The 11,906-nt window shown below is 34.9% G+C and overlaps 1 protein-coding gene across 1 annotated transcript; it reads left to right on the plus strand.

The window, feature by feature from the left end:
• The first annotated feature begins 4,903 nt into the window (after window positions 1-4,903).
• On the plus strand, window positions 4,904-6,818 carry LOC130054991 (uncharacterized). The gene is made up of 3 exons (XM_056166133.1): window positions 4,904-5,320; window positions 6,225-6,443; window positions 6,573-6,818. The coding sequence occupies exons 1-3, from the start codon at window positions 4,904-4,906 to the stop codon at window positions 6,816-6,818; spliced, it is 882 nt and encodes a 293-aa protein (XP_056022108.1).
• Window positions 6,819-11,906: the final 5,088 nt, after the last annotated feature.

The raw sequence follows: 11,906 nt of genomic DNA on the forward strand, positions 1-11,906 counted from the left end.
TTTTCCAAAAATATGTCGTTTTAAAGATATGAGGCGTCAAATATTTACGATTTTGGCCCTTAAAATCTCTAATTACGTAACATATGACCTACTTTTTGATTGGATAAGATCAAGCTCGTTGAAATGAACATTTCCGCTTCTACAACTTATTATAAAATATTAATAGTTTCTGAGATATTCTCAAAAACATTTGGACCCTTCTGAACCCCTAATTTAAAGGGCCAGCCCGTTTTGCTTGATATCGTAAGAAAGGCCTTGTCATTTTAAACATTTTTTGCTCAACAAGTATTTAGAAATTCTTTACCGTTCTCGAGTTATCTCTACAAGAAATATTTAGGGGCCAAACTGTAGCTCCCTAACGGGGTCACATAGGGAAAAAACGAAATGTACATATTGTTTAGATTATCATTCTGAACAACTTTTGTTCAATAATGCTTTTGAAAATATTTGTCGTTTTCAAGATATGAGGCGTCAATTATTTATGATTTTGGCCCTTAAAATCCCTTATTACGTAACATATGACCTACCTTTTGATTTGATAAGAACAAGCTCGTTTAGATGAACATTTCCGCTTCAATGACTTATTACAAAATATTAATAGTTTCTGAGATATTCTCATAAACCTTTGGACCCTTCTGGGCCCCTAATTTAAAGGGTCAGCCCCTTTTGCTTGATTTCCTAAGAAAGGTCATGACATTTCAAACATTTTTTGTTCAACAAGTATTTAGAAATTTTCTACCGTTCTCGAGTTATTTCTAGAAGTAATTTTTAGGGGCCAAACTGTAGCTCCCTAACGGGGCCACATAGGGTAAAAACGAAATATGCATATTGTTCAGATCATCATTCTGAACAACTTTTGTTCTTTATTGCTTTTCAAAATATTTGTCGTTTTCGAGATACAAGGGGTAAAAAATTTATGGTTTTAGCCCTTAAAATCCCTTATTACGTAACATATGACCTAAATTTTTATATGAATAGATTTGGATTGTTGAGATGAACATTTTTTGTTCTTTGACTTATACCAAAATATTAACGATTTTTGAGATATTTGATCTAGACTTTGAGCCCTTCTAGATCCCTAATTTAAGGGGCTAACCCCTAAATCTTGATATTTTCGAAAAGATCTCGTAAATGTGCACAACTTTTGTTCTACATGTCTTAACAAAATATTTGCAAGAAAAAAGATATTGGAGATCAAAGGTCAAAAATCGCCGAAATCGGCGAAGAATTTTGGCATCCATTTTTTCAGGTCCAGGCGAGCGTTTAGTCAAATCGCCTCCGGTAAAATCGAATCCCCCACAAATCTTCTAAAATGTTTACTCTATCTTGTGTAGAAATTTCAAGACTCTAGCTTCAAAACTAACGGAGGAGATGCGTGGACAACAAGGCCCTTCAAAAAGTCACTAAAAGAGAGATAACTCCTGACCGGAAGTGACGTCAAGCACGAAATTTTGCAAGCAAAGTTTCGTCACCAAAAGACATCTTTCCTGAAAATTTCATGAAAATCGATCGAGAAATGGCTGAGAAAAACGCGTGTACTACCAAGGAAAATAATAATAATAATAATAATAATAATGAAGAAGAAGAACGCGAACAATAATAGTAAGGTCTTCCGCAGGAGACGGAAGACCTTAATAATGAAGAAGAAGAACGCGAACAATAATAGTAAGGTCTTCCGCAGGAGACGGAAGACCTTAATAATAATAATGAAGAAGAAGAACGCGAACAATAATAGTAAGGTCTTCCGCAGGAGACGGAAGACCTTAATAATGAAGAAGAAGAACGCGAACAATAATAGTAAGGTCTTCCGCAGGAGACGAAAGACCTTAATAAGTCTATCCCAGATCAGAAAAAATAAGTCTATCCCAGATCAGAAAAAATAAGTCTATCCCAGATCAGAAAAAAATAAGTCTATCCCAGATCAGAAAAAAATAAGTCTATCCCAGATCAGAAAAAAATAAGTCTATCCCAGATCAGAAACAAGAGATGTTTGTAAAACACATATGCCCCCCCCCCCCCCCCCCCCATGGTGCAAAATTGAAAAGGGTTATACACACACACATCATTTAATTGAGAGTAGTATCATCAATTCAAAATATTGAGCAGACAATATCTTTCTATGTCAAGAGTGGATTGACCATGTGACCTAAAAATCAATAGGGGTCATCAACTCCTGAAGATGTACCAGTGTACCAAGTTTGATGTCTGTCAAGCAAATGGTTCTCAAGATATTGAACGGACAGTATATTCCTATGTCCAATTTGACCCTTGACTTTTGACCATGTGACCTTAAAATAATTAGTAGTCATCTTCTCCTGAAGATGTACCAGTGTACCAAGTTTGATGTCTGTCAAGCAAAGGCTTCTCAAGATATTGAGCGGAAAGTATATTCCTATGTACAGTTTAACCCTTGACCTTTGACCACGCGACCTCAAAATCAATAGGTGTCATCATCTCCTGAAGATGTACCAGTGTACCAAGTTTAATGTCTGTCAAGCAAAGGGTTCTCAAGATATGGAGCAGACAGTATATTCCAATGCCCAGTTTGACCCTTGACCTTTGACCATGTGATCTGAAAATCAATAGGGGTCGTCTTCTCCTGAAGATGTACCAGTGTACCACGTTTGATGTCTGTCAAGCAAAGGGTTCTCAAGATATTGAACGGACAGTATATTCCTATGTCCAGTTTGACCCTTGACCTTTAAACATGTGACCTCAAAATAAATAGGGGTAATTTTCTCCTGAAGATGTACCAGTGTATAAAGTTTGATGTCTGTCAAGCAAAGGGTTCTCGAGATATTTAACGGACAGTATATTCCTATGTCCAGTTTGACCTTTGACCTTTGACCATGTGACCTCAAAATCAATGGGGGTCATCTTCTTCTGAAGATGTACTGGCGTACCAAGTTTGATGTCTGTCAAGCAAAGGGTTCTCTAGACATTGAATGGTCAGTATATTCCTATGCCCAGTTTGACCCTTGACCTTTGACCATATGACCTCAAAATCAATAGGGGTCATCTACTCCTTAGGATGTACCAGTGTGCCAAGTTTGATGTCTTTCAAGCAAAGGGTTCTCAAGATATTGAGCGGACATTATATTCCTATGTCCAGAGTAGATTAACCCTTGACCTTTGGACCTGAAAAACAATAGGGATCCTCTTCTACTCATAACTAACCCACATATGAAGTATCATTATCATCAAGTGAATGGTTCTCAAGATATTGAGCAGACAACACATGGTCTACAGACCGACCGACCGACCGACCGACCGACAGGTGCAAAACAATATGCTCCCTCTTTTTCAAAGGGGGGGGGGGGGCATAAAAATAAGGTGAGGGTGGATGGGTGGGAATGCTCATGATCCATGCGCCTGCGCTGTTGTTATTCACCGCTCTCTCGCTTTTTAGCCGGGCTTTGCTAAAAGCCCTGGCTGTAGGCACACTGATCGCATTCCTTACTATAAATAGCTCAACATAGAAAAAGTAAACAAAAAGCCAAACAGCGTTCAAGAAGAAACTTCCGAAATACAAAGTAGTTTTTCTGATATTCAATAATTTAGCAAATCAAGATCAATTTTAGATTTTTGGAGCTAAAATTAAAGAAACAAAGGCAAATCTAATAGTTTCAGATTTTTATGATTGCTAAAATCACAAGATCAGTTTTTTAGGACACATAAACAATGCGCATGAATATCTATGAACTTCTTTTCATAGCGTGGGTTTTGACTGCAAAGAAGACAAAAACAACCAGAGGAAGATAGGATCGAAAAAGAAGACTGAAAATGGTTAGTTTTATGGAATTATAAATTTTACTTATTGTTTGAAAGGTTGTTTCTCTAGCGAGTGAAAAAAAAAGTCAAATACAGTGAATATGCTTAGTTTAATGCTCTGTTTTAACGCTGTCGATTACACGACTGTCCCGCCATTATGTCAATCGTAATGGGTAGTATTAATCATAATTGATTATCATCAGTTTAATTTCAAGAAGTCCATTTAGTGAAATGATGCATTGTACTATATTTTTTCATTCATACAATAATAGCATTTCACTCGTTGAACGAAACGTTAACCGCGTCCCGATGAACTATCAGTGGTCGCGTGCCGCCATGCTGAATTGTTTGTAAATAAAGGGCTTTAAATACAGTTGGGAATGGTACACTGTATGGCATTGATTGTAACGAAATTTCTTAACTTTTTATTATTGTAGAAAACAGAGTTTTAAAAAAATCTAAAAATTTGAATTTAAAAATTTTGAATAGAAATTATAATTGGAGATTGAATTTTCTTGGAGTTGAACAATTTACTTGGAGTGTGAATTTTCTTGAAGTGAAACATTTCAAAACTGAATTTTCTTGGAGTTGAACAAACATGAACATATGTGAAATCTTGGAGCTTTCGTACGGTACATTAGAATCTTATTTCTCAGATCACAAGCCAGTTTATGCCATAATTGATGAGAAAGCAAGTTTGACAGCCAAACATACATATTAAATAGTTAATCGGACATTACTAGGGATACAACAAATTTTATTGCCATCTAATGATAATCTGTTGTATATATCCAGGCATTAAGACGTGTTGATAGAAAGTGTATTTTATATCATCCAAATTAGTATGATTATGTCTATATCACATTAAACTGAAATTATGAAACTGCAGTACTCCAACTTATTATAGTCATAAATCTTTTTAAACATTTAAATGAAATTGTGAAGCAGCAGAACTTCACTATTAATAATTTTTAAACATTTTTAAAAAGAAAATAGTAGATACTCTGATTGACTTTATATACAATATATTCATCAAACACAGTACTAATTGTGCATGTTACTATAGTACACAGTATGATAATTACATTTATGTTTACACCAACAGAGTTCAGAAACAGACCTTTTTACATTAATGAAATCAGTTGTTGGACACTCTCCCTACCCAAAGAAGGTCACAGTCAAAGTGTTGTATGCTGACCCTGCAACAACATATTTCAATGACAAGAAGGAGAAGCGAGAATTGATGAACACAGTACTTGCAGACAGTACGAAAGCAGTGAAGTGCGTTGTGTATGATTCCAAGAAGTTTCACAGATTTACACCTGGCAAAACCATCATACTCAGAAACATTATTCGCAAGCCAGAGGGGATTGCTGTCACAAACGCCACTGTGATATTCCCCGCAGCAAAATCACTCAGCCTCCCACCAAGTATGGAGAAGGAAGGGATAGCTATATTGCACCCCCCTCCAGCTGATGTGAAGAGTGTGGTAGAAGCCTTAGCTTCTCCAACCAAGACCAAAGTGTCTGTTCGTGGAAAAATTGTTCAGGTTAGTATGCAAGGAGTAGAAAAAGAAGACACATCTGCCATTTTCATAAGCTTAGATGCTAGGTTTTATTTCTTCTAAGTGATAATGTCAAAGTTTTATGCATGAATATTCAATACCGCACCCATTTCTTTGCAAATATCCACATTGATGTTCATCTAACCTTGCGCTAAATGTATAATTCTGTTTGCCCCCTCCTTTCCCTGAACAAAGCAGTGGAAGCTGATTCAACAATACAATCAGTGTTATGCTTTTTACCTGATGATACTTTAAATAACTTAGTGTAGAATTTTTGCTGTGTAAAACTTTTAACTACAGAGACAGATTCTTTAAATTGTACTAGTTTATGACCCAGCAAAAAAAAGGGGGGTGTCATTTGCAATCCATTTGACACTTCTATGCACACTTATTTTCCTCCTGTATCAATTGTCGCATACATGCATAAATGGGAGACGCATGTACTAGATCTATCTTATCCACATCGAAGTGATCAATATGGACTTTATATTCCACCTTATGACAAATCATGGACTTCATTTAAAATTTGCTGATCTTTTGTCACTGGTTAAAAATTTCTAAATCCCTAAAGAATGTAAAGTTTTGCTACATTGTACTGATAAATCACAACCGTAAATATTCAACATTTTCTTAGTAGCTTTCAGATTTGCACATTTTCTCACCATAACCTTTGGCTGAAAGGGTACTTAGTCTCAGCTTGCTCAGTATCTTTTTGGTTGTTTGTTTTTAATAAAGGCAAACATATAATTGGTTTACAAAAGACATGACAACATTAAAGAAATTTATGCTTTACTGCTTTTCATGTATACAATTAATCTTTTTCTTTTGTTTGTTTTGTGTACACTCACATTGAACTCATTTATTTAATACCTGTTGTTATGAATTGTAGGAGGAAGCTACACGTTTTGTGACAGTGAAAAACGAAGACAATGTAAAGGTGAAGAACATCTATCTGGAAGACTCGACCAAGAAATGCAAGATAGCATTGTGGAGAGATCTTGCTGATCAGGCCATTAGACCAGGGGACTACGTGGAGGTGTCTGACTGTATTACAAACACTTTCAGAAATGAAGTGTCCTTATCAACTACCTCCAGGACAGCAATCACTGTAGGTTTATCTCTTTATCCATCAATTAATTATCATAACTTATTATACAGGTTTTGCACTATGTCCTACAAATCTTAAAATTTGTGATAAATGCACAGTTTTGCAATAATTTTTTAATTTTTCAAACAGAAAACAGAATGCCCAGAAGAAACGGTTATATGGGAAATTGAATCTGTGTGCGTTGAAGATGAGACCACTGCCACCCTTTTACTAAAAGATGATCGAGTAGTGACAGCACCTTTGAAGTCTCTGCGAGATGCCTTCCCAGAGTGCAAGGAAGACAACATTGAACAGTATCTCATTTCCCTGTGCCGCCCAACCATAGTTGTTGAATGTACATTTAAGGGAAGTTACTTGCTCTCTATGAGATTTTAGGTTAGGTTTTGAAACCATGTCCATGTCAGAATATACATTTTTAGATAGGAAAGTATTCTTTTTTTAACTCAAAATGCATATCCATATTATTTCCAAACACTTCATTTTTTCCACTGACATGCTGCTGCATTCACAACTTTAAATTCTGTTTTATTTATTCTTTGTGATCTGTTTTGTAGCTTTGTACTTTTATTTCTCAGGTGCATTTTTTGGGTAGCAATTCCCTGTTCATAGCTAATTGCATATTTATGATGCTTTAACTTATATCACATTTGACTTGTCCATCATGAACAATTTACATAGTGATGTATGTTTCTAATGGTGCTGATTTTTTAAAAAATATTTACACTTTTTCTATTTCTCAAACAGTTTTTGCATAATAACAATGTGCCAAATATTAAAGGTGATATGACGTTGTGTTGTAAAGTTCATTACATTTAATGGTAGTTACTTTTATTTCTTCCAAACTAAATTTAATAGTATTTTGTTATCACTATACTCCAGATGAATCTTTGATCAATACTTTACCACTCTTGCTGGAACAACAATTCTTCAATATTTGACCTAAATCTGTTGCAAAAAGTTTTGTATACGTGGTCACACTTCATTGAAAGAAAATTTGTCACCAATGCTCCTTAACTTTTGGATTCAGCATATTCAAATAAGCTTCTTATGTTGTGAAATGTATGGTTGTTGTTGGTTTCCTTTTCTAATCATGCTGATTATAAAACCTAGAAAACATTGTTTCATAATGTGTGTTTTTTAGATATTTATGTATTTTGTAGAATTTAAGGATTAGTTGTATGTATGTATATATGTTCCAGAAAGATATACAAGTTCTATTCAATGCTTGCAAATACAGATACTATCGAATCCTGATTCCATGTATTCATATGCTTTTTTGAGGTAGACAGTGTCTTCTACATGTAAAATTGTCTTTACAGCCTGTTTTGTATATTGCTGGACTTTGCTCAATTTTCATGATAATGAGAACAGAAAGGAATTTTGTGCCTTTTTTGTTGTTGTATTTGAGTAGATTTAGATTATATGCTGTTAATATGTCTGTAAATTATATTTTTTCTCCTCTTAATCCATAGATTAACTGGTAAATTTTTAAGTATCAAAATATGTTTTGAAAATGACTGATGTAATCTGAATCTATCATTAAAGGTAACTACATGTTTGTGAGAATTGTAATTTTGTCCTTCTAATCTGAAAACAAACTGGTTAACTGAATGTACGAGTAAAAAACATGTTGAAAAGTATGACTGGAACTGATTTCAAGGTAAACTACATCTTTGTGAGAATTGTAATTTTGTCCTTTTATTCTGAAACTGGTTACCTGAATCCACAAGAGAGAAACATGTTGTATATGACTGTAACTGATTTCAAGGTAAACTACATGTTTGTGAGAATTGTAATTTTGTCCTTTTAATCCAAAAGCAAACTGGTTACCTTAATCTATGAATAAGATACATATTGTAAAGATTGACTGGAACTGACTTCTAGGTTAACTACATGTTTGTGAGATCTGTAATTTTGTCATTTTAATCTGAAAACAAACTTATTACCCGAATCTACATGTAAGAAACATGTTGTCAAGATTGATTTGAATGATTTCAAGGTTAACTACGTGTTTGTGAGATCTGTAATTTTGTCCTCTTAATTTTTGAACAAATTCGTTGTTACCTGAGTCTTCAGGTTAGATACACATAAAAAATGAATGCGACTTTTTTTTCAAGGCTAAGTACATGTTTGTGATCATTGTAATTTGCTCTTTTAATCCACAAACAAACTACTTGCTTGAATCAACAGAGAGAAAGATGTATTAGAAAAAAAAGACTAAATTTGTTTCCAGGGTTAACTACATGTTTGTGATAATTGTACTTTTGCCATGCAATCTGTAAACTGGTTTTTTTTTTAAATATACACTTAACAATTATGATTGCAGTTTTTTCATGGTTAATATGATCATACATGTGCATGTACTTTAAATTCTTTTTCCTAATCAATAAAAACAATTTATGTTAATGTGCATAGCTTTATAATTGCTTCTTGTAGGTAGTACATACTTTTCTAGTTTTGAAGTACATGTATTGTAGTGTTGCACATTGGAAGCAGGCAAAGTGGGACCATGATTACTTTTGAAAAGAGTCAATTTTCATTAACATGACTTCCCCCATGTTACTATGACTATCATCTTGTAAATAAAAGTGTTCTAAATCTGGTTTGTTGTGTATGTTTTCATTATATAAAAGACTTTGGCTAATGGTTAATAAACTGTTATAGAATGAAAAATTGGCAATCATTGAATAAAATTCACTATCATACTTTGTTAGTACACTCAAATAATATTTGAACTTATACATAGGATTCAAAAGGATGCCTTTGCATACATCCCTCACAAAACTCTTATTTTAAAATATTCTCTGACTAAATTCTCCTGTTCTAGAAAGGTTTTGCCACCCTCTGCAAATGAATATTAAAAAAAAAATTAAACCTGTTCTTGAAAACATTGCAGTGTAGTGTATAACCTTAAAGCCCGGCTTTCAGTACTTTCAGTACTTTGATTGTAGTAAGCTGTGTGTGGTTTTCAACGTAGCGAGTCCAGTACATTCCTGAGAACTACCCGGAAGTGCAATTTCACGTTATTTCTCGCGAGTCACATGACGAGACTTTCCGACCCTGTCAAAGCTGTAAAGCTGTTGGAATAAGGATCTTTGACCTTATATAAGGTATACGTTGTGATTGAACTTGACCTTTCTAAAATGATCTTGAGAGACCTTGGTCCAAACGATCAATGGTTGTTTTGTTTTCATTGTTTGTCTTTTTTACGTCCTGTGGAGAATTTTTCATCCATATAGAGACGTCACCAGCAGTAAGTGAAGTATCACAAATTTAGACCTATGCTTAACGCTCAGGGCCGTAGCAGTAAGGGTTCTTTAGCGTACCAACGCCTGCTGCGACACGGGACTTCCCTTTTTAAGGTCATATCCGAAAAACCCGTGATTCTCCCTTCTAAATACCGAGCGTTTGGCGAAGGAGCAATCACTACCTATTTCGCAACCCTTGGTACAAAGAAATTAGATTTACTTGATCAATGATAAATTTTAAATAGAGATACATCCATCACAGTGAAGTACAACGAATGAACAGCAATGCTAGTGTGTCACGGTTTGTATCATCTTCACAAGTCAATTTATTACCTCGTACTAACCCATGACATCAGTCGCATAGGCACTCAATGTTTTAAATATCTATAATAAAACAATTGTCTTTTTGTAAAGATAATATTCACGTTGCCATCTTGGTTTTCCTTTTTACCAGCTGCATCGCTTAAAAAATTCGGCGAAAAGTTCGATATGATAAGATAATTAGACCCCTACCGTTCATAAGCAACTCTGTCAAGGTCATACCTCTCGCATCGCATCTTGACAGAGTTGCTTCTAAACGGTAGGGGTTTATAAATATTTTTATATAAAAAAACATCGAGTGCCTGTGATCAGTCGCTATATAAAAGTTGGGCTCATTAGACGATTACGCAATCCACTATAAATAAAACATCCAATGGAATCACTGCATCTTGTGATGGTGTACATAATGATGCGATCTCATACTATTGTAATGATAAACACGCGCAATTGTAATATTTACACCAGTAATTACGATTATTGATAGTAGATCAAGTTTGAAAACCTATTTGCTTAAGACAATATTGCTTAAACGATTGAAATATCCATAACTGTTGTTTCAATACACGTTGTGGTAGACAGTGTCAATGTGTAAAGGTACGAATTCACTAGGCATCAGTGTAGTGTGCGCATGCTCGGAGAGTGTGTTGTTGTCGAGATGCGTGCTACAGTCAAGATAGGTGTAAGAAGCGAGCTAGAGTCCATTTGTGTAGATCTGAATATATATTGCTCGGTTGAAATATAGGGGTTTCAACAATCTCGATTGAAATAAGAATTTCGCAAATTCTATGGTCGTTATAACGATCTAATTCGTCAATACAACCCATCATTGGGTCAAATGCTGTCTGACGTGTTTCATACCGATTGTTAAGCCGTTCTTGGCACACTGATTTTGACTACGGATAACTCCGTTTACCTGATCAGGATATATGTGTGTCCGGTTGACAGCAGATGCTTACTCCTCCTAGGCACCTGATCCCACCTCTGGTGTGTCCAGGGGTCCGTGTTTGCCCAACTATCTATTTTGTATTGCTTATAGGAGTCATGAGATTGATCACTGTTCGTTATCTTCACCTTTCATATATTATAACGTTTACCGGCGTTATCAATCCTTAGATATGATACTTCACTGGCGCGGCGAGCAATCGATAATGCACGAGGAATGTTCTATGTTTATCTTCTCTTGTACCATAGTTTGGCGTGCTTTCTTTTGTTAAAAGTGTGGGTTATCTGTACATAACCCACATTTTTCTTCAAACCCCGCCCACATTCTCGAAAAAAAAACCAAACAACATTACTGTCCACTGTCTGGAGTTCCTAAAGATCAAAATTGCACATATCAAACACGGATAACTGACTCAGACTAAGTTCTCCAAATACATTATTGATATTTGCACTGAATCTCACTTAAACCTTGATACAAGATAATATCGTCAATGTTCTCGTCCCAAAGACTTTCTATTTCCATATTCTCCTCAAGTCGAGAAACACGTGTACGTAGAAATACGGGTATTATTTATGAAGAGTTTCATAAAAGACCGATAAGAACGCGTTTGAGAGATAGACTTGTTTAGGGGACAGAGTGAATCAGACTTGTGTTTCTTTTATAGTTTCGCATCTTACAGTTCTTAATTTTTTCTCTCTCTTATGTTTCACAATTTTTTTTAATCATGTAAATGTTTTTCCAGCCAATTTAGTCAAAATATGTATTAGAATGAAGGATATCAAATAGGATTTTCAAAAGAGTAACCACCATCATCAGTTGAATATATTGCTATATTTTAAAACAAAAAAATTCACGAATATGGGTTCTTAGAATTTTATTTGAATTTTTAAATTTCAATTCTTTAAAGCCAATACCGGTACTAAGAGTCGGAGAATGCGTAAATGTGTAATA

Source organism: Ostrea edulis, chromosome 5, assembly GCF_947568905.1.
Source record: "Ostrea edulis chromosome 5, xbOstEdul1.1, whole genome shotgun sequence".
NCBI classification, from domain to species: Eukaryota; Metazoa; Mollusca; class Bivalvia; order Ostreida; family Ostreidae; genus Ostrea; species Ostrea edulis.

Bases quoted from the DNA above. Each gene is read 5' to 3' on its own strand.
- LOC130054991 (XM_056166133.1), top strand. From the start codon at position 4,904: ATGAAATCAGTTGTTGGACACTCTCCCTACCCAAAGAAGGTCACAGTC. The intron at 5,321-6,224 runs GTTAGTATGCAA...TATGAATTGTAG, and splicing joins TTCGTGGAAAAATTGTTCAG to GAGGAAGCTACACGTTTTGT. The intron at 6,444-6,572 runs GTAGGTTTATCT...TTTTTCAAACAG, and splicing joins CCTCCAGGACAGCAATCACT to AAAACAGAATGCCCAGAAGA.